This window comes from Ixodes scapularis, unplaced genomic scaffold (genome assembly GCF_016920785.2).
Source record: "Ixodes scapularis isolate PalLabHiFi unplaced genomic scaffold, ASM1692078v2 PGA_scaffold1__304_contigs__length_218370807, whole genome shotgun sequence".
Classification (NCBI taxonomy): Eukaryota; Metazoa; Arthropoda; class Arachnida; order Ixodida; family Ixodidae; genus Ixodes; species Ixodes scapularis.
In genome coordinates, this window is record NW_024609846.1 from 36579921 (window position 1) to 36602931 (window position 23011).

General features: G+C 44.4%; 1 protein-coding gene across 2 annotated transcripts in view; it reads left to right on the plus strand.

Moving 5' to 3' along the window:
• The first annotated feature begins 12340 nt into the window (after positions 1 to 12340).
• LOC8024059 (E3 ubiquitin-protein ligase MIB2) overlaps positions 12341 to 23011 on the plus strand; it is a 53043-nt gene continuing 42372 nt past the window's right edge. The window contains exons 1-2 of one of the 2 annotated variants that reach the window (XM_029985986.4): positions 12341 to 12529; positions 17885 to 18158. In XM_029985986.4, coding sequence (XP_029841846.1) covers positions 17930 to 18158 — 229 coding nt within the window. In that variant the 5' untranslated portion in view covers positions 12341 to 12529; positions 17885 to 17929. Of the gene's footprint in view, positions 12530 to 17884; positions 18159 to 23011 lie in introns of those variants that run through there. The other variant, XM_040205582.2, reaches the window with a different exon arrangement.

Genomic DNA, 23011 nt, shown 5'->3' on the forward strand with positions numbered 1-23011 from the left:
TCGACTCGATGGGTAATTCCCACTTTACTGATACTAGCATTTGCTATTTTTTTTTTTTTTTCACTTCCGTGTCGGTTGAGGATTGTTTGCTATAAAGGGAGATTATTGTGAATAAAACTTTTTAGCTGTGTCTGAGACGGTGTTGTGTGTCGTTGTTTTCCGCGTCCTCGGTTTTATTATGTTGCCATTTGTTATGGGGGTTTTGCTTTAGAAGACTTAGAGCTGCGTGATGATTTTGAACATTACGTAATTTGGTTCCTCTTGCCAATGTCGCTCACATAAAAAGTCGACTGCGGGATCTGTTTACGTGCTTTCAATCGCTTGAGCCCCCAAAGGGTCGGCGTCTTAAAAACAAAAGATCCTACATCTATTATTTTTTTAAAAGAATGTGGTTTTATGTAGCACGGTCCGCAAAACATATACTGAAAGAAACTGTTCCGCTTGGCAATGCAGAATTCGTGATACATTTAAAATAATGAATTTAACATGTAATACAACTTCCTATTACACTTTGCCAGACATCATTGATCTGCGAGAAAAGTAAGATACACATGTTAGAAAGGTGTTCGTCTAATCCAGGGAGAGTAGAAGCAACCCAAACTATGCATCACACTGTACACTCTTCATAGGGGTACATTTGCGACTTTATGCAGGTCACGGCTTTCTTTCTTTTTTTCTTTCATCTCCCTCTCTATCTTACTCTTATTCTGGCATTCGCAACTCATCTGTCCTTATAAGCCAATCAAATTTCATCTTACAAATCCTGTTCGGAAACTACAGCGACGTACCGACTCAAAATAGAACCCGATTGTGTGTTGAGGTCATGAGCGGAACGCGAAAGGACAATTCTTACCTTTCTTTCTGCCGGACGTCAAACTTTCATACAAAATTTATTTATTTGTGTTCCACCTCTGCGTAACGCACCACAATAAACCTATGTCCGACGCAAAGCTCTCACGGAAGGTAAGCCACACGCAACCCCCGATTCGGTCCTCCGAGGGGTAATGATCTGTGACGCAGAAAACCCTGCGCCGCTGAAGTTCCTCTCCCCCGGTCTCACGCATTGTCTTTACTTTAATTTTTTTTCTTCCTCTTTTTGACGTTATTTTTTTTTACGGGTCAACGCGAAACGGAAGGCAATTTCACCCCACATTGCGTCCGTATATCCGTCGGTACAAATTCGGGTTGCACGCAGGAGCCATCAACGTCACGCCGTTCATCCGGAAGAAAACGAAACTGGGAGGAACTTGGCTCTTCCACAGTGCGGCTGGTGGCCAAGAAAGGCAACACTGGAAAGCCGCTGCCACCGAACAGTTGGGCACGAGCGCTGCGTCACCGTTGGGCAAACACTAGGACCTTCGAACAACCCCCGGATGTTCGATCGTGAGATTGGGTCCAATGATTGCGCCCACGGCCCGACCGTCTTAAAGTTTCAAAAATTCCGCACAAGATGTCGCTGCAAAGAATATAACGTTATTTTTCGGTCTGTGCTTCACGGTGGCGACACTGTACACATACATTGCTTGCACATGACGTCATCGCTTCATGTTAATTCTCCTAGTGAATCTAGGTGGTCCTTTCTACTTTCTCTTGAAAAACATAAATCCGCAGTGCGAAATGTCAGCAGCTAGCACACCACAATGGCTGCTGATGTGACATCAGTGCAAAGCATGTATAAATATGCTATATTTTTGTCACGCGTCATCTAAATGTCTATCTTTGTCTCTGTATGTTCTACGCTTAAATTCACTGGTCCTCGATTACCTTTCAAACTTCCGGCATAACCGCATGTAGTCAGATAGAAGTTAAAAATACCCCCGAAACTCAGCTCTTCGGAATCACATGAGCTTCGGAGGTCTCGTGAGCACGCCTAGCCAAAGCGCGAGGGAAACAAGGTCGCGCTGGGGCCGAAGCTTCTGGCACGCCCTTGCGCCCTCTTTTGGAAATTCTGAGGAAAACTGTGCAAAATCTTATTTCAGCCGAACAACCACATAACTCGTAATATTCCCCGAAATGAGTATAGACGGCAATTATACATTATTGATTAAAACTAGTTAGAAACTCAGAAACGTGTACTTCCTGTCCCCATATACATTATACATTTGTTTGCATTGGATCCCATAGAGCACTTCTAAAAAAAAATATTGAATGTATGCCCACAATATTGAAGAAACGTAATATTCTCGTGGGTTTTGATAGCGTCAGCTCACCAAAATTAAAATTCCACTATTTCTACAAATATATCTTATCCTTCAGGGAACCAGAGGATTTGCCCCTGCAAAGGTACCATTTTCGTACACACCGGCGCATTGAGGCCAAACTACCTTTAGAGACGTTCATATTTAAAGATTCGAAGGTGCCAGGCTTTTGTAACAGGGCTGGGCAGCATCGCGATACAATTACCGTCGCTTTAAAGCCAAGTGTATCTCAGTACCTGTATTCCCGAATACTTTCATAGTATTCGGACGTCAAACTTTCATACAAACTTTATTTATTTGTGTTCCACCTCTGCGTAACGCACCACAATAAAACTCCTCCCGAATGTCCGACGCAAAGCTCTCACGGAAGGTAAGCCACACGCAACCCCCTGGCCCTGGTTCGTGAGACCATTACCGTTTAGATACCACCGGGGTCTCAAAATGTTGACCATGCCGGGTAGTAATATAGCTGCACCACCTCTATGTCCTTTAACTTTCTTTTTACAGTAAAGTTTGTCATATATAGCTACTATATTTTAGATTATACTGCTTACGTTTACTCACGAAAATGTGCGTCTTTTAAATACTTCTGGTATTGTTTCAGAGCGCAGCTTTTAGGCGCCAGACTCCGGCTTGAGTGGCGTCGCCGTCGCTGTCGGCGTAACCGCGCGTTGCATTACGGGACGATTCTCATAATAACATCACACGCGACGTCACATGTGACATCACGAGGGCAAAATTTTCCCGTTACATTTGGCAGGAAATGTTTCCGATAAATTTAGCGAGAAAACTTCACCATCGTGACGTCGCACGTGACGCCACACAACCAGGGGAAATTCTTCCGCTAAATTTAGGGGGAAAATTTTACCCTCGTGGCGTCACACATAACGTGACGTCACGTATGACGTCACGTGACATCACACGTGACTCTCCCCTTCCTACCCTCTCCTCCTCCTCCTCAAGAGCTGCGCTTAATTCTGCATTACCGATAATTGTAACCGTCTTCCATTTTTTCTTTTTTTTTATTGAACTGTATTGTTTGCTTTCCTTTCTTTGTTTGCCTCCTTACGTGAAGCTTGTCAGATAGAGCCTTTTGAAAACTCTTTAATAGCTGCGAAGATATTCGGTTAAACCAATTCAACCTTGTTTGGCGACTGAAGCGGTCCTCACACGAAGGAGAAATATTCCCGGACAGATATGCGTGAGGTTGTACCCTGATAAACGTTACGATGGACCGCAGCAGACACTACGAGCCATTCCAGCCAACCCACCTGCTGTGAGCGGTCACGTGATTACGCGCCCGCGCGTTGCTGCTATACCCCCCCCCCCCCCCCCCCCCCCGAAGGTCACGTGTCACCTACACGATGCATGGATTGGCTGTGTTGGCTAGTGGCGTCTTCTGCGGTCTCTTGTAAGCAGCGGACGCAACTCCTTTGCCCGCCCAGGTCGACCACTCCTAACGCCGGCACTGCCCGGGGGAGCGATCTCCAAGTGAGTGAGGACCCCAACCAACGTCCATTCGGACCCCTTGGGTCCGCGGACCACGGTTTTAAAACCTCTGCTCTAGCGATAGCTGATGAAGCAACAATAAAGCGCTTTAACGACCGATCGACAACCCCGCCGGACTCACCCCTGGTAGCCAAAAGGACGATGACCCAGCATTTCAGAGCCACAGTCCATACCTCCGGCATTCTGATCGCCCGCAAGCCAGGCTTGCGCTGCTGGCAGAAGACACACCTCGCGGGTGTTTGCGAAGCAAACTGTTGAAAGCGAGCGCAACTGGGACATCAGGAAGCTTGGCGACCTTGCCGTTCTGCAGACGCTTCGCGACACGAAGTAGAGAACGACTCCGGATGCTCTCGTTCATTTGAATACAATGAGACCGTGTTGACGGTTCCAGTTGAAACGGCGTTAGAGCTGCCATTCCGAGATTACGGGGAAACGCTGTTCGAAGTGCTCCGGATATGGCAGCCAACGATGACCAAAAACAAAGAAAGCAAGAAGGGGTTCGGCTGTTCATCAGCGCGCGCTTGTCTGAGTGGATCAAGGGCCTTCGTGTGTCGCTGCTGCTCCGTGGTCGACGGATGCGCCTTTCGCTGCAATGTGTACCGTGCTGGGCCACTGTGATCGATCGTTTATTTGCCCACGCGCATTTTGATGTGCGCTTCCCGTTGCGATCGTTTTAAAGAACAATAGGTCGTGTACCCCTCCTAGACCATCCGGATCAAAAGAGGCTTCCTAAGCGACAATTGAATGCATGCGCGCATAGTTTATTAATGTTTTGTCAATAAAATTTACACGAAAGGTACAGCATAAAAAATAATAAAGAAATCTCCATTAGTTGTAGGCCGAGAGTGTAACGTGACTTGTAGTAATCCCGCTCATAAGCATCTGTAACTTAATTATTTCTCGACTTCCTAATTTGTTTTTATTTGGTAGGGTATACCCTACCAAATAAAAGGGTGTATTTGTAGTGCTGTAACGTTAAACGTTCTTTGGCTAGCTGTTCGGCATTTCATGAAGCCCAGATAAAAACGTGGCCGCAAGGCTCGACACTGATTAATTGACAGGGGAGAGAGGAGGAGCGAGTTGCTCGGCGCTGATTGGTTGATGGGGAGGTCATGTGACCAGAGGGGTCGGCGAGGAGGAGCTCGACCACCTGTGCGCATTGAGGAGGAGGAGCTCGAGAATATGGAAGGCTCTTGAAGATCGCATGGGTTTATCAGCCCGGTTAGCGGTACTATCGCTTCATTCTATACTTCGTCTCACCCTACGATGGACTAAAGGCAGGAGCTACGAACCGCCAGATCCAATCACGAGCCACTTAGACATTGCGTGGGATTTCGCTTCGATACACGTATCGGGGCCCGCGTCTCGGATCACTGATGGGAATGGGCGGACATTGCTTCGGATTGAGCAATGAGTGACTCAACAATTTTACGCTGAAAAGAAAGCCACGACGTACTGGCCCTTTGGAGTGCCCAAACTATAAACATGACGCGGCGTTTTTGGATCCGGAGCATTATTCGTTCAAAGCTAACCAACGCTAATCGTGTCATACTTTATCGTGGAACGTGACTGGACCTGGCGGCCCGTGGCTTTGGCCTTTAGTCCATCGTAGGATGAGACGAAGTATAGGAGCAATCTATCGAGTGTATACACACGGTATGCTTTAAACTATCTGATGAAGAGCGCCGTGAACATAGACATTCTGGCGTCTGGAAACTGAAAGTATCGCTAAATGTTCGCGATGCTAGGACGTTTCACGTATGCGACACAACTATCTGCTTTGCAATTTCCCATACATCTTTTAGTTGGTGGGCAATTTTAAACAAATATCATTATGCTTTCAGATGGAAAGTTACCGCATTCAAAAGAGATCTCACAGACCTCCTTTCTCAAATTGCTTTGAAGCAGAAATGAAAGTTGTAGTAAATGCAGGCTACAAAATACAGGGTGTTTTTTTTAAGCTTTACAGGTTTGTTTTAATGAAGTTATGAACGCTACACTTATGCGGTTTTTTGCAGGTGAGTTATACGCGGGGACATAAAATAGGAAGCTAATCGTAATTATCAGTTAGCTAATTAAGTAAAGTATGTTAATTAACTTTATAATTAATGAAAATCGACATATGGTTTCAATTAGAAACTTGCTGAGCGTTATCGAAAACCACCGAATCAGTCATTTTCAGAAAGACTTTCAGCGCGTGAGAAGCGTAGTAGTGCACTGAAGTTACCACTCGTGTCGCACAATTGCGCTTCTCACGCGCTGAAGGTCTTTCTAAAAATGACTGATTTAGGGGTTTTTAACGACGCTCAGCAAATTTCTATTTGGGACCATCAGACTATTTTCAGTAATAAAAAATTAACACTGAAATTAAATTGTTAAATAAATTAAGAAATTTTACTAAATTAGCCAACTGATCGTTATGATTAGCCCCATACACTATGTCCCTCTGGCCGTGTAACTCGCCTGAACAAACCGCATAAGTGTAGCTTTCACAGCTTTCTTAAAACAAATCTATAAAGCTTGAAAAAAAAACGATATATTCCTTAAACTGAGTGACTGTGCATGCGTGCTTAGTCTTTTGGTTTGCGGGGATGTCGAGGCAAACCCGGGACCGATTGATCATGAAATTTTGCTCCAAATAAGTGAGAATGTTGACACTCTCTTAAAACGGACGAAAGGCTTAGAAGAAAAGATAGAAACTTTGACCTCCAAGGTTACCGCAACCGAATCTCGGTTAAAAGCGAAGGTTGAAGCACTTCAAAATCATGTGCACGCCCTTGAACAAAAGATCGACGATCTAGAAAACAGGGAACGCAGAAACAACCTAATTATATATGGTTTAAACGAAAACGCAAACGAAAATCCGCATATCCTTAATGATGTGGTACTAAAAGAAGTATTCGAGGATAAGTTAGGGCTCACAATAACTAGTATGGAACGATTCCATCGCCTCGGGAGGCCAAAAATTAACTCGCAGCGTCCTGTGATATTAAAACTCGTGGATTAACGTGAAAAGCAACTTATACTACAAAATGGAAGAAAACTAAAGGGTACTCGTATCTCAATAGGGGAAGATTTTTCTTTACATGTGCGCTCTGTCAGAGGGCTTCTCTGGAAAAGCTCACTCTCAAATAGAAATAATGGGGAGAGAGTTTCACTATCCTACGATAAACTAAAAATAAACAAGGAGCTCTACGTTTGGGATTTCGACAAAAATGATAAGGTTAAGCTGGGTTCGGAAAGCCAGCAGGGAAGCCGTCTGCAGACTAGTTCCACAGCCTGACGGCCCTTGCCGGAACAAAAGGAGTTGAGACTGATATGCCTCAATGCAAGGAGTGCTGCGAATAAAGCTGAACAAATTGAAGCTGTTATTTTTTCCTACGACCCACACGTCATAATGATTACTGAAACCTGGTTACATGGTGATATTCAAGACTCGGAAGTGGTACCCCCAAACTACAAATTAATACGAAGGGACAGGAGTTCTCGCGGGGGGGAGTCGCTATTGCCGTTAAAGAAAATATAGTGTACCGTTCTATGAAATCAATCGAAGATTTCGAAAGTGTTTGGTGTCAAATAAATTTTTTTGCAACATGGCTAACACTTGGAACTGTATACAGAAAACCCGGCTTGCCACCGGATGACTTAAAACATATCCTAGAATATTTGCTAGCTAATACTAACAAGTGGAGTAGAATAGTTATCGGAGGAGATTTTAATGCACCCGACGTAAGCTGGTCGGATGAGGGCCTGGCATGTCCAGGAACTAAACTATCTGAAGTGCTCGTAGACATTGCATTTGGTCGTTGTCTTCGTCAAACAGTTGAAGAACCTACGCGAATTACTGAAACATCAAGCAGCTTGCTCGATCTCTTGTTCGTTAGCAAACATTTCGATCATTGTAGCGTTACTGTGCATGAAGGAATATCTGATCACAAATTGGTGTTTTTTAAGTGCGATATGAATGTTTGCCAAAAAGATTCAGCTCAAGTAAAACAGTATTATGACTACGAAAGGGCTAATGACGAGTCTGTTATTGATTATCTAGAAGATCATCTAGACGGGTTTGAAGATCACAGTGGTGTAAATGAAATGTGGTTGAATTTTAAAAGTATTACTGAGCACTGCATCCTAAACTTTATACCGAAGAAAACTAAAACGACAAAACGCCACAATCCATGGGTTACAAGAGAAATTTTGCAGGCAAAACGTAAAGAGGCTTCGAAAGCATCATACTCCTGCTATCTGTGAGCAGAGTGACAAGTTAAAAACATTGACAAAGCTAGCCATGGAAACCTATTTTACAAAGTCATTGCCAGAATTCATTTCATCCTCCCCTGAAAAGTTTTGGCGTTATCTTACTCCGTCACGGACTAAGATAAGTCAGTTACGTGTTAATAACAACGTTGTGCACGACAGGGCCATAATGTCGTCTCAATTCAATCACTATTTTCAGTCTGTGTTTACAACAGATTCAACTGAATTCAGCAGCATTTTTAACGATGAAGGCTCTAATGTGAGTGGTTTTGTATCGGAACAAGGTATCGTATCCTTATTGTTATCAATTAATACTAGGAAATCGCCAGGACCAGATACTGTACCAAATGAATTTCTAAGGAGATACGCTGAATGGGTTGCGAAATACTTAACAATTATATTCTTCATTTCACTCCGAGACTCTGTTTTGTACCGGACGGTTGGTTATTAGCAAGAGTTGTGCCCGTGAAAAAGAGTGGGAAGGGGGATTCAGTTTATAATTATTGCCCCATTTCTTTGACCTGTACGTCATGTAAGCTACTATAGAGCACATTGTGAATAAACAGCTAGTTTCTTTTATGGAGGATAAGGGCATCCTAAGTTCCAATCAGCATGGTTTTCGGAAAGGGTATTCAACAACAACCCAACTACTTGAATGCTATCATGAGATTTCTGGTTATGTTAATAATCGCCTGCAAGTGGATGCCATTTTTATAGATCTGTCTAAAGCGTTCGATCGAGTACCACATTTTAAACTAATTAATGTTTTAATTGACTACGGTGTTCCTTCATTTATTATAAGATGGATTACCGCATATCTCAGAAATCGCCGGCAGTTCGTCGATGTAAATGGCACCTTTTCGGAATTGTTGGACGTGTACTCAGGGGTTCCACAGGGCTCCGTGTTGGGTCCCTTGCTTTTCTTAATATATGCTAACAGTGTGTTTTCTATCTGTAGTAACGGGCGCGTGAAAGTAAGAATGTCTGCCGATGATTGTATTATATATGCTCCCATTTCGTCAGTTAAGGATTAGATAGAAGTAAATGATATTTTATATCGCATCTCGTCATGGTGTGTTGAAAAGGATATGATAATAAACACCCAGAAAACGCAATACACGCACTTCACGAATAAAAAAAATATATTTTACTTTGACTACGACCTTGATTATGTCAGGCTTACTAAAGTTGACAGCTATAAATACTTGGGTGTGGTTATCACTAGCGATCTGAAATGGAACAAACATGTGGATTATGTAACAAAAAAGGCAACTAAAAAACTTTGGTATTTACGAAGGAAGTTGTATAGGACACCTCCCTCGGTTAAGCTTGTTGCCTACAAAGCTCTTGTAAGACCAACACTGGAGTATGCTTCCGAGGTGTGGGATCCCTGGCAGGCCACGCTTTCTAATGAGCTTGAAAAGGTTCAGTCACTTGCGGTGCGTACGATATTTTCTGATTTCAGGACTATGACGTCTGTGACGGAGCTAAAAAAGCAGGCAGGCATGCAGCCCTTGAAAAAAAGGAGAATATGCCAACGCCTGAAATTATTTTTTTTCAAATTTATAATCACCTTCTCAAAATCGACAGCTCTAAATATGTAACACCCAAAAGCCACCGTTCAGAGCGCTTACATCACCCGAAAGTGCTCGAACCCATTCACGCCCGTATAAATATATTTAAACAATCCTTTTTTGTGCAGGCTATAGATTCTTGGAATAAACTTCCAGGTGCTGTTGTTGCTCTCGAGTCGATTTCTGATTTCGAGAAAGCTCTACGTGTGTTGTTTGAATATATATATATATATATATATATATATATGTGTGTGTGTGTGTGTGTGTGTGTGTGTGTGTGTGTGTGTGTTTATGGCACGCCTCTGTAAGCGGATTTGTAACACCGGCTTATTTTTTTTTTTTTTTTTTGTACGTGTGCGATGTACAGAACGCAGTGTACATTCTTTGTTTTTGTGTTATCCACTCCTGCTTTGGCCCTTAACAGGGCTGGCAGTATTGTGAAATAAAAAAAAAACTTAAATGATGACTTGACAAACAACATGACACCCTTGTAACGTCCAATATAGTTTTTTTTTTCTTTTTCTGTAAAATATTTTATTTTCTTGAGTTTGCAAACCAAAATGTAAGCCCGTCAAGAGCAGCATCCCCTAAATCTCTGAAGAATTATCGAATTTCCAGCGAACATAAGCAAAACGCGCCAACTTTGACTGGACCTCACTTGTTTCCACAAAATGGGTGGACGGCAAAGGTTTCTACTGGTATCAGATAATTGTAGGGAAAAGCAAACAAAAAAATACTTTCGCAGGCAATATCAAATGTCTGTCACAAAAAAAAACCCAAAAAAACATCATGTTATTTGTGAGTGGCTGCAATCAATAGCTAAAATAACATCTTGTAGAATTATTGGCAAAACAGCAATAAAATGGCTTCTAGATATACGATGTTAGCGAAGGCATTCTTGAATCTTGAGGAACGTCCATTCACGCCGTTGGTGCAGGAAGATGATTGAACTATTCAGGTGTGCGGGGCAGTGTCGTAGCCAGTGGGGGGGGGGGGGGGGGGGGGGGGGGGGCTATGGCGGTTTAGCCCCCCCCCCCCCCCCCCCTAAAAAATGCCTGGCTACGGCACTGGTGTGTGGTAATTGTAAGAACGAGTGAAAGATAAAATTACTCTTTGACATGATGGAGTTTCGACTTTGGAGATATGATCTAACTAAGGTGAAACGTATTGAAGAGCTAAAATACGTTATTCACGCAGGTAATTAAGTAACTTCTGAAAAAGGAAAATACAAAATGTTTTACGTCAAGATGCAAGGAATGGTATGTCGACGTTAGATTCATTTGCGCTTATTTTACCAGTTTTGTTACAGTCAGAGGATATAAAACGGAACAATTGTTTTGGATCATTGCCAATGAGTGTGTTCAGTTTTCTTGGCTAGGATTTTGAAATAATGCGGCATATTCAAGGTTTGAGAAAGTTCGTGTTTCCATGAGTGATTTTACAGGCGTATCTGCTTTTGAAAAGTTAAGTTCGAAAAATACCAACGTTCGGTTAACGTTATTAATTACGCATGCATGGTGAGCAGTCCAAGTGAGAGCGGTTCTGATAAGAACACTAAGATGCTTATAAAAGTACGGCGCCTAAGTGCAGGTTGTTATAACAACTGGTAGATTGTGAATTTTTCTAGATGCGCGCAGCATCTGTTAATGTGTTTCATGATGCTTAGCCCCGGACTGGTTATGTCGTCGTCGTATGTTATTTCCCGGAAAACTCCGCAGTCATCAATACAAAAAGAATAGAAAAACATAAAAAGGCAAGCTAATAAGATACGCAGGAAAACGTAATACTTTTTTTTTTCTTCTTTTAGAGGTCGGGGTTTGCCCCGACAGAAATTCGCACCTATCATAAGTAGAAACAGCGCAAGAAAACACGGACAAAGCAGAAGATACACGCGAACAGGACGAACGCTGAATCAAAACTGTGGCTTTTATTACTTGAAACAGAAAGGGCGCAAAAGAAAGGAAGAAACCAAACAGGCATTATCATTTTCAGACATGTGTCAAAACCCCTTGCCCTATCACCCCCGTGTAATCATCGCGTGGCCTACTCTCACCCTCGCGCGCAAAATTTCAAATGTTTTGTTCCGGTCATATCATTGCCTGGACACCTCTCACTGTCGTGTACAAAAATTCAATCTCAGAAATTTATTTTGCGTGTCAGTGCAAATGCGTGTCAATGCGTGGCATGCGTGTGGCAAGGCGTTTCTGCCGTGTCGCGGCCGTCAGTGACAAAATCAAACTTCTATTGATCTTTTTTTTTCTCCCCTATATTTTTTATCAATATTTTTCTAACAGACACGGATTACCACAACCCGTATATACATTTAATTTTGCGTGCCCCTTGAACGTCTCAGATATGACAGAGCCCACGAACGAGCTCTGTCAGTACAAACCGCAATTGGACGCGGGCTCTCGCATTCGATTTTTTTTTTTTCCATACGCGAATACAGTCAGAGGCATGTCATCTTTTGCGTAACAGATTTCCCGTCGGGATGTGCAATTGCGGACGGGACACAATGGATCGACCTTTCCTCATGCAGCACGGTGCCGAACGAGGTACGCGAAATACGAAACCGAAACCGGAACGGAACTCCCGCCGAGGTACCTACCCTCGCTTTGGGACGTATCGAGACGCACAACCGCGCAACAGTCGTCTCTCTCATCGCGAACCCGTTCGCAGCTCTCTATTGAACCAGTTTTTTTCATCTTAATCTTTGTCTAAACTTATTTATACATTTATTTTCGGACAAAACAACTCCGCTTTCTCGGCAAGCCGTAAGTCTGCATCATCTGCATTTTTCGATTTTTTTTTTTTCTAATTTTTTTTTTCTCTTTGCTGCGGGATTTCAAAGATGGCTGCTTGTTTTGGCTGGGCTGGGTACCTCGCTGGGTGCGTTGAGTGAAGTTTTGTTGTGGTGTTGTGCGAGCGATTTCTTTTGAGAAAACGGTTGCTGAGTCGACGGCTGTGCTGTGCCTGCGCGGAGCTTGAAAGGTATTTGAGTCTCATGTATTCGAAAGGGATGCGCGATTTGTCGGTGTCTAACCGATACCAAAACAAAGCAAAGTGCCGCGATCTCGCAGGTTCCGATGCTTTTTCTTGCAAGCAGGCGCGCTAAAGTAAAGAGGATGCAGTCTAAACGACCTAAAATGCGACGTATTTGGATTGGTCCGCCAAAATTCCGTCGTAGTATCCTTCTTGAGTTTGAACTACGCATGTGAGCGCTACCGTTATGCCAAGGTCGTAGAGTTGCGATCACATCCTTGGTAGGCTACAGCGCGCTCATGCGATGCGCCCGATTTACCGTTTTCCGGTTTTGTATAGAAGATAACCCTGACTGGGGTCTAATTCTCTTATTGACCAGCATTGCAGTCTTGCGCGTTTTCTTCGAAAATAGTAAATAGAAGAGTGTTCGTAGATCAGGTGGTTGCATTTGTCCGCTACATCATATTCTCCCTTTGCAACAAGCTTGTCGCAAAATTCTACAAATTTTGTCACATATAGATTAATTATTCGTGAATGTTATTAAGGTTTCAGGGTAGCATAACGAGTTATCATTAGTGCCGACTTGGACCCGCCTATGTTGACAATGAGTAGAAGAGGTGATGTCGTAAGATCTATTTCCAGCAGCATTTAAAGTATCATTGTTGCAGGAAAAACGTTGAGTACCTTCTGGTCAGATGAACGCCCGATACCGGTTTCACTGATTTATTCGGCATCTGTAGATTCTGGGCCAACTAGATGCTTGAAGCACGGCATTATCAGTACTTGTTGGACATACTGACTTTGTTTAATTCGTGTAAACACATTAAATGCATCTATTTTATATTGTTAGTGCACTCGACGAGCACATTGCGGGATGGTACAGTCGGCAGCAAAAGTTTGCGGGGCACGGGAGCGCCAGCCGAAATGACGGCGCGTGGCCACACTCAAGACTCGCGCTTTGAAAATGCGCTTCCTTTCGTGCCCGCAGTCACGTTCTTTTGACTCGCTTCTGCCCGATGCACAGGAGATGACCGGCGCAAGGCGCCGCGTTGTCAGCTGTCATTACACGCGTCTGCCTCAGTCGCCGCGATCGGTGACGAAGCTTGCGTGCTCGAGATAACATTTCGCGGCACCTTGCGCCAGTTCCCGTTATCTCGTGTGCGTCAAACAAAAACGAGCGAAAAAAAAAAAAAAGGAAAAAACGATTTCGAACACGAAAGGAAATACATGCGCAAGGCGTGAGTCTTGAGAGTAGGGATGTCGCGAACCACCTTAGGTTCGATTTCGAAAGGTTTCGATATTTGCGAAGCGAACTGAGGTTCGATTTCGAAAATTTTCGATATTTTCGTACCGACCGAGGTTCGATTTCGAAAAATTCGCAACTTTTGTCCACAGCGGAGTTTCGAATTCGAAAATTTCGAAGCTTTCACGGATTTAAAATTTCGAATTCGAATATTTCGAATATTTTTTTACTTCAGGTTCGATAAATTCGAAGATTTCGAAATTCTTTGTAAAAAAAATTCGAAAACTTCGAACGCTTCGAATTTTTATAGACATGAAGTTCGAACAATTCGAAGATTTCGAATTTCTTTTGGCATAAAGTTCGAAAAGTTCGAAAGTTTCGATTCTCTTTTAACGCTAAATTCAAAAAAAAAAAAGAAAAAAGCTTTGAAGATTTTGAATTTTTTTCTAATCCAAGTTTTCAAAGTTCGAAGTCCGATTTTCAAGTTTTTCCACAGTTTCAGTTTCAAATAACGTTTTCACGACTCACTTGTTTTCACAAAATCAAGTTTAGAAAAGTTAGGGTGTGATATCTAGATTCTGCGAAGTTGGTAAGGCAATTAAATGAGACGACGAGTGTCCCGGACGTGCTAGAATATTTGCCAGTGCAGAATTGTGACCGCCAGCCCCCCGGGGGGGGGGGGGGGGGGGGGGGGTCTTTATCACGCAGTAGTGATTGCACGAACACACTGTTTTACGAGACTCATCCAGTTCGAAACGGCCAGGGGCAAGCAGGAGGTTGAGGCTCAGAGAAACCTTGAAGCGACCTGGAAAACTAGCTCGCCACCCCTTGCACGCTGGTAGTAATCCGATCCGGTGAAGTTTATAATTGTACAGGAGGTTTATTTTCTGGGACGGAGGAATCGCCTCGCAAAAAGCACAAAAGGCGACACAACTCGAGGTCGATGAGCGTTCTACCATACAAGTGGCGTCGGAAGAGCTTCTTTTTTCCCCTTGCAGGTATTTCGGACTGTTAAAGAAAACAATACGGGGAAAGAGGGCGTGGTCGAGCTTATTTTAATCTGAAATTATTTATGCATATGTATAGCTACTGTCGCTCTTCACTGCATAAAAGGTTGCGTAGATGGTCATTGTTAGAAACGCGTTGTCAGAAGGCACTGCTCGTCACATGCTTAGTGGTTCGGACGTTCAAAGCTGTCTTTTCGACCTAAACGCCTGTGCCGATAGTAACAAAAGAAAAAAAAAAAGTATAAATGCGGGAATAAAAAGCAGGAGAAAAAAAAAAACTATCAAGAATTCGTCGGAAGTGTTCTATTCTTGCATATTCAGAGGTTCAGAACTTCGAAACAAGTTTCTTTTACCAAAATGTGTACAGGCTAAAAGAAACACGTCCCAGGAACGTGAAGCGAAAAAAAAAAAAAAAGTGTTCTTTTAATGACGTGCTGAACTTAAACACTACTAGAAATCTGCTGCCATGAGTTAATTTATTCCTTAACGTGAAAAAACAATAAATATATTATTTTGTATTCTGCAGATGGCAATGATATGTACTGCCTGTGGTGTTAATTTCAATGCGATACCTCAAACAACTTAGACAAAAATAAATATCAAGTTTAGGTCATAATTGCATGCAGATACATGTTTGGACAGTTCTTCGAAACTCACGTTGAATAACAATAATCACATCTTAAGACGGCACTTACCTACGCTATACATAGATCATTCTTAAAAAAAAGTATAACATATCTACCACAAATAGCTCCGGCTGCAGCGTGCTTCAAATCTGGCACAAACGATAATCGTCAAAAACCCGTCGTCCGTCCTCGCCCCTTCGGGGATTTATTTCTTTAAACCTAAGCATGCCAGAACATTGAAATAAATGACATTGTCTTTCGTAAGGAACGCAGCACCGCGTGTAAAAGTTCGAGAAAAAAAATTACGAATGTACCCCACTACTTGAAATCAAATGAAACTTTCCGCCGGTCTTTCGAAGTTCGACGAACGTCGAACTTTTACCCTATAAGTTCGAAGTTCGTCGAACTTCTGACTTTTCAGAATTCGAAAGTTCGAACCTTTTCGAATTTTCTTGATAAATAAGTTCGAAAGTTCGAAATTTATCGAACTTTTTGGTCAGTCAAGTTCGAAAGTTCGGCAAGCATCGAACCTTGCAGCGCAATAAGTTCGAAAGTTCGAAAACGATCGAATTTTTTAGCGTAATAAGTTCGACGGTTCGAAAAGCGTCGAACTTCTTAGCTTAACAAGTTCGAAAATTCGACCTCTGTCGAATTTTACGATATAGACAATTCGAAAAATCGAAATCTTTCGAACCTTTCGAACCGCTTGATTCGATCATCGAAACTTCGATTCGAAAAAAGTTCGCGGCATCCCTACTTGAGAGCGGCGGCGTGCCGTCAGGAGGTGCAGTCACTCATTCCGGCTGCGCGCCCGTGCCCCGCAAACCTTTTTTGACGGCTGTACCTCCTGTTGGAAAACCTGATTTAGCTTTGTTTCCATCCCTAAATTTACTATTTACACCGAACGACTGTAGCGAATTGATGTTACAAGCGGTGTTCAAATCTTGTCTGAGGTGCCCACAACTTGATGGAGGCTTGTTGTGGGCGGAGAAGGTGCAGTGCCATGTAACCGGGATTTCAGTTGCACGCCAAACGATAGTCGTTTGGTCGAAATAAACCCTCAGTATTTTGCTGGGGTGTGCCCCATCAAAAGATGGAGACCCTTTGATTTGGCACGTAAAATCCCCAAATTAGACTTTTGACAGCCGTCTCTGTTTGTTCCCTCAACAATAATTGGAACGGCAAAATCTAGTCCGGAACGAGCATAACAAACACGCTGCAGCTCGTCAGAGGACGGACCAAAAGCTTGCATTGCAGGCATAAAATTTTTTGATTCAGTTACAACCCCCTGGCACTAGCATTGTGAGGGGATATTCTGTCAGCGTGTTGCCTTGCGGTCATCATTTCACGTTGCACAATGCAAGGAAGGTATTCTCTGGCGTGGTGTCACGTTACCATCACTGCATAATGCAAGGTAAAGGCATCACATGAGCTGTAGCACTTTTTTTACTGTGGAATAATGACATGCTTGATTCTTCTTTTTATGCAAATGTCAGTGTAACAAATTCAGCCTTTTTGTGTTGGTAACCTCTTGATGGAAGACCTTAAAAAGGCGCTTCCCAAATACATTTTATTTTTTGAAGTGCCTGAGCAGGACATATATGTTACAAAATAAAGTTCACCCTAAAAAAAAAAATTAAAAAGTAGAATTGTTAGTGCAGTATTTATATTGTGAGATTCTTTAGAGCAACTCAGATATGGGCTTCAATTTCGAGGTCGACATCTCGAAATAAGAGTATAGGTTTCAGAATCCTTCCCAACTCAAAATGTAACATAAATATCACGCTAAAAGAATGCTTTTCCGAGGAAACCTTCATTCAGTGAAACTATGCAGGCATTCAGGTTTAACACTGACCGAGTAAACCCTGGAGCGAAGGGAAGAAGGGATGGACAAACACAGGACTCCATCGGAGTTTTGTGCGGGCATGTTTACCTGCCGCCTCCTCCACTTGCTCCAGAGTTCAATATGTCAGTTCATTGCACGACACACATGGCCCATCGAGGCACAAAGTTAATATAATAATCTAGAGGAAAAGGTCCCATGCATTCCAGCCGCTTTGGAATGCTGGGGCATAGATGCGCACATCGGTGTTCCCAAAGGGTGGTCCCAATGGGTGCATACCCCCGACGGCACCTTCACATGCACAAAGGAGTGGAAAAACATAGCTCGTAAAGCCTGTGCTTAATTTTTTTCAACTTGGTAGAAAAAGGCCTGCATCGTGCATCCTATAAAAATAAATAAAATTGACAAGCACTTGACGATCGACTCGTCGCGGCAAAATGAGCGCGCCTAACACATGGTCTGCTTTCTTTCTCCACTTTTCTCTCCCTTTGTCGTTCTTTCTCTGGGGACTACCGACTTCGGCGCTCGGGATTCGGCGCGTTCTGCTCCTGTCTTTCTCCAAACAGAAAGTCCAGAAAAGAATGCAGAAATATTTTTTAGGGGCCTGGCATCCCTTTAACTAACCCGTGCCCAACTCTCCTGCAGGATGGAGGGCTGGGAGCGGAGGTAGCGGCGGAGCCGGCTACCGCCATGTCGGTGGAGCTGGGGCTGCGGGTGGTGCGGGGCCCCGACTGGAAGTGGGGCAACCAGGACAGCGGGGAGGGCCACGTGGGCACCCTGGTGGAGGTCGGCAAGGCTGGCAGCTCCTCCTCGCCCGACCGCACCGTGGTCGTGCAGTGGGACTCCGGCTCTCGCACCAACTACCGGGTTGGCTACCAGGGCTCCTACGACCTGCGGGTCTTCGACAACGCCCCCGTCGGTGAGTGCTTACTTCCCCTCGGCTCCCGGAACGCGTCTTTGACCGGTGCGCCAAGAGTCCCAAAGGGCGGTTTCGCGTGGCGTACCGTAATGGCCCGAGAGATAGCCCGCCTAAAATCAATAGCAAATCGGATGCAAATAATGTACAAACCAGGGTGTAAGATAGACAGGTGGGGAAACGAGAGCCAAATGAGCGGCCGGATCGTGTCCCCCTCGGTTTTCTCTTTTTCTGTGGTGCCATCTATGTGGAGCACCGTGAACTCTCACTGCGGGTGGGCGACCGATGGCGATCGGCTAAACTGACGGAGGTGGTTTCTTGTGGATTTTCAATGAAGGACTGTCGTGCTCTCGGTTTTATTTTCGGTTCTCTCCCATAGAGTTTCCTGCAAATCCGACTCCAGTTTTTTTCTTCTCGCCACAGCGCCGTCTGTCGCAAATCGGGGGTACCCGCAAGCAGATGAGTACACAATCCGGGCACGGCGCTGCGGTAGGCTTCTATGGGCCGTTTCCCCACCTGTCTATCTTACACCCTGGTATAAACTAACTTTCAATGTGCCATAAAAAAAAAAAAAAAAAAAAATGCTAGTTTTAGATTTTGTGAACGCTCGAAACTTGCGATTGCAGAAAGGCACATTGAACCAAGGACGACTGTCCTTCCAAGTCAGCAATGTCCGCTCATCTCCCGCCGTGGTTAAGTAACACCGTTTTGGCCTAGGTCACCATTGGCCAGGGCCCTGCAATTACTGGAAGTGGGCTATCTTTCGGTGTTTCAGAAAAAGTAACAAATCGTGCTAGAAATAGGGGGCGGGCTATCTTTCGTTGGTGGGGCATCTGTTGGGATGTTACGATACGTCTGGCTCGAATTCTCTCTATGAACTTTTGCTCTGTGTCTTTCTATGCGCAAAGGTGGCGCTTTGAAAACCTAGCTCGAGTTATTTTGCGCTGTGGTCGACGCCGCCAGAGCAATGGCTTATGCGGTTACAAATATGTCCCCGGTCATACTTAACGAATTCTGTCATCGACGGAGCCACTCGCCGTGCTTGTGTGTTTCCCCGACACCAAATGCGATGCCAATGACTAGTCTTGTGTGCCAACTAATGGAGAGAGTGGCATACGGCGTTCGTCGATGTGGTGGAACACCGCTTACTGGAAGTGAAGAAGCATTTTGTGAAACGGCCCCACACTCTGGGAATCGAAAGCGGTCCTGAAAAAGCAACGAATTACGTCGTGAAAGCCAGTGTGTTACGCGACAGGGTGCTGTGACCCTGGCTGTCGGTCGTAGAAGTTCCGGCAAAAGTTTGAGCGAATGCGAGTGTGGTCGTCATCGGGTCGGACAGCGAAAGATTCCCTGAAATTACGAAACAAAGTTGTCTCTCAGCTAAGTCGGCCTAGCCTTCTTTCAGTGGCTGTGTTTATAGTGGTAGATGCAAAGAGCAGATTTTCACCCTCTATCAAGGTTATGTTTGCACTAGTTCAGCATTAATTGTAAGCATAGACACACTTTACGTTAAGCTGCGAAATCAGGAAATAAGAGAGATAGAAAAAGGAAGTGCTTACACAGAAAGTATTAGGGAAGTGATACTTATTTATGTAATATTATCTTTTCTGTGTGCATGTTAATACTTTCAGGGGGACGTAAAGTTAGCTTTTAGGAGAATGATGCATAATAGACTTCAAGACTTTGAAATTAATAAAATAAAAGAGGATTGTTTCCTTCTGTCTAGGGTTATGCAATCTTGTTGTAATCTGTAATTCCCAGGTTGGGTCCTCTATTTTTTTTAAGGATAAATTCCTGGTTGATAAGTGGGAGATAAAATAGTCTCCTTGAAACTCTGAGCCCCTTTCTGCTTTGGCAAGAAGCATGGTTCCTCAATAAGATTAGATACAGACCTCACTTCTTTCTTGGGTGACACTGTTATCTTTGATAGGGGTCTTGCTGACACTGTCGCCACACAGATGCCGCCTAACTTTGTTTTTTTTGTTTTTTGCTTGAGACCTCTCCAGACCATAGGTCGGCATTTCCGAACCCACTCACTCACCATCACATCACTAATTACAGCAACATCCAAAAGTCACAGCCCTTCACATCACAAAGTACATCGACGTCCAAAAGTCACAGCCTTTCACATCACAGAGTACACCGACGTCTAAAAGTCACGGCCTTTCACATCACAAAGTACACCGACGTCCAAACGTCACAGCCCTTCACATCACAGAGTACACCGATGTCTAATATTCACGGCCCTTCACATCACAAAGTACACCGACGTCCAAAAGTCACGGCCATTCACATCACGGAGTTCAACCGGACAACAAACTCATCCCCATCACGTCACCACAATCTCTGAACTCACAAAGTCATTCACCGTCACTTCACGAATCCGTCAAGTTCACCAAGTACTTCACCGTCACATCACGAATCCTATAGAGTTCATGAAGCATTCCCCATCCCATCACCGCCAGCTCTGAATTCACAAAGTCGCTCACCGTCACATCACGAATCCGACAGAGTTCATGAAGCATTCCCCATCCCATCACCGCCAACTCTGAATTCACGAAGTCGCTCACCGTCCCATCACGAGCTCATCGAGTTCAGCAAGTCGTTCCCCTCACGTCCTTGAACTGATCCCGTTCATGAAGTCGTTCGACCGGTTCGACTTCACGGCCCTTCACCGAGTCACAGTCATTCACCGAGTCATAGCCATTCACCGAGTCACTGAGGTCACGGAAAGCGGCGTCGGCCCCTGCAGCCGCGGCCACCGCCACTGCCTCTGGCTCTCAGCCATCCTCGAAGTTCTTTCGCAGCGGCGCTGACGGCTCTAGATGTGTGTGTCAGTGTGTGTGTGTGTGTGTGTGTGTGTGTGTGTGTGTGTGTGTGTGTGTGTGTGTGTGTGTGTGTGGGGGGGGGGGGGGGGGGGGTTATTGGGCTGGGCCGGGCGACGCACCCTGCACTTGTCATTTTCTTTGTTTAGCTTGTTCCCTCTGGTTTTAGTTTTATTGTCCCGTTTCTTTTATTTTCGTTTTGTTTCGCGCTTTCTTCATCGAGCGCGCATGCTGTGGAGAGCGAGCGGCTTCTTGACTTCCCTGCTCCGAACTTGTGAGATAAGGTGCTTGTTTCCGGGAGAGTTATTAGCCCCACGGATGCCCAGAACCAAAATGGCTGCTGGTTTGTGGGCGAGCGGTATTACAAAAGGTGGCATCACTCTAGCAAAGCGCACATGAAGGCTCCCTAGACTTCGCCTGGTTGTCGGCGTTGTGATTGTGGAGGGGACCCCACCTCAAAACCTTCTGGCCTGTCCTTTTTTTTTTTTTTTTTTTTTTTTTTTTTTTTTGCGGACGGTTTTTTCTACGAAAAAAAAAAGAAGGCGCTTATATTTTTGCCAACGACCGCTCGCCGAGGGGGCAAAAAGGAGAGACAGACACAAACCTGCGTGCACGATTTTTGTGAAACATCTTACAAACATTAATACGAGTCCATATTATATGAACGAAGACGTTTTAGCGCATTAGAGTTTAGCGAATAGAGATCACATACGCAAGTCGACGTTTAGGCATTTGTAGGGGCGGCAAACTGGGCATCCAAACAGACCGCGCCAGGCGGTCTGTTCAGAACGATAGCAAGGGGTGCTTCGGTATAGTTTGGGGAAAATAATATGAACTCAAGTTCGAGCGTCCATCGCCAAAGGTTCGGCAAGCTCGAAAGCAGGACAGCGGCGGCCTTCATTTTATCTATTCGGTCAAATGAACGCCGCCATTCGCTAAAGTGGCATTCGATGAAACGCCGTGGGCCAGGTTTCGCTCGCTAAACCGTCGTTCGATCAGTACAAAATTGTTCTGTGTATTTTATCTTAATAATTATGATCCATGGCAACCAGCCTATCGTTGCCTACCTCACTTTACGTCGTAAAATAGCGCGTTGATGCCATTTTCATAAGAGATACCATAATAACGCAGTACTTCACAGCCGACCGCTGAATCACCCGTCTAATATTTTGTCACGGATTTCATCATATATATATATATGACGTAGACATTCAAAATAAGAGTCATCCATTCCCAAAAATTTCAGCGGACTGGAACTACCTTCCCACATCTGTTGCCACAATTGCCACTTACTATATGTTTAAAAATTGCCGTAAATAATCTATACAGCTCAGACTGAGCTCCAAAGTGTACAGCTTTGTTCTGTTCTCTTCTAACTCCCGCTCACCTCTGTAATGCTGATGGCCCTGAGGGTATGTCAGTTAAACAAATAAATAAAAAAAGTAAGTGCCTCGCCTGAAAAACTTCTTAAAGAGGTCGCCTCTTTAAGAGGTTTGCAGCTTGCCGAAGCAATGAAATCTGTGTTTTATTCGAACCCGTTGGTCAGAGTACACCTCATCATTAATTAAACCACTCATTGGCTCATTCACCTCAAAGCAATATGTTTACTTCTGAGCGTGTTCGTGTCGCTCAACCTACTTTGAGCGAAATGCAGTCGAGATAACTAATGATGGCGCTCGACTCCACTTTTCTCAGCTTTGAACCGAGGCGAGGCGCGCGACTCACGCGCGCCTCGCGCTCGTTGTTTTCCGCCGGGGTTTGGCTGCGCATAGACTCGGATAAGATGTAGCGTACTGTGTTTTCGGAGTTCATGTTTGAATAGAATCGGAACGTGTTTTAGGAGTTTATTTTGTAGCGTAGTCTACACTGGCCGAGGCTGAGCAGTTTCGCGTGGCTTCTGGCGAGCCGCGCTGCGTATGCGCGAGGAGCAGTGACGTCACACGTGTCAGCACCAACTGGCCTACCTTCAAACTTTACCACAGTTCGACTAAACATCTGTTGGACAAAGAGTCAATCATTTGCTAAAGTCCG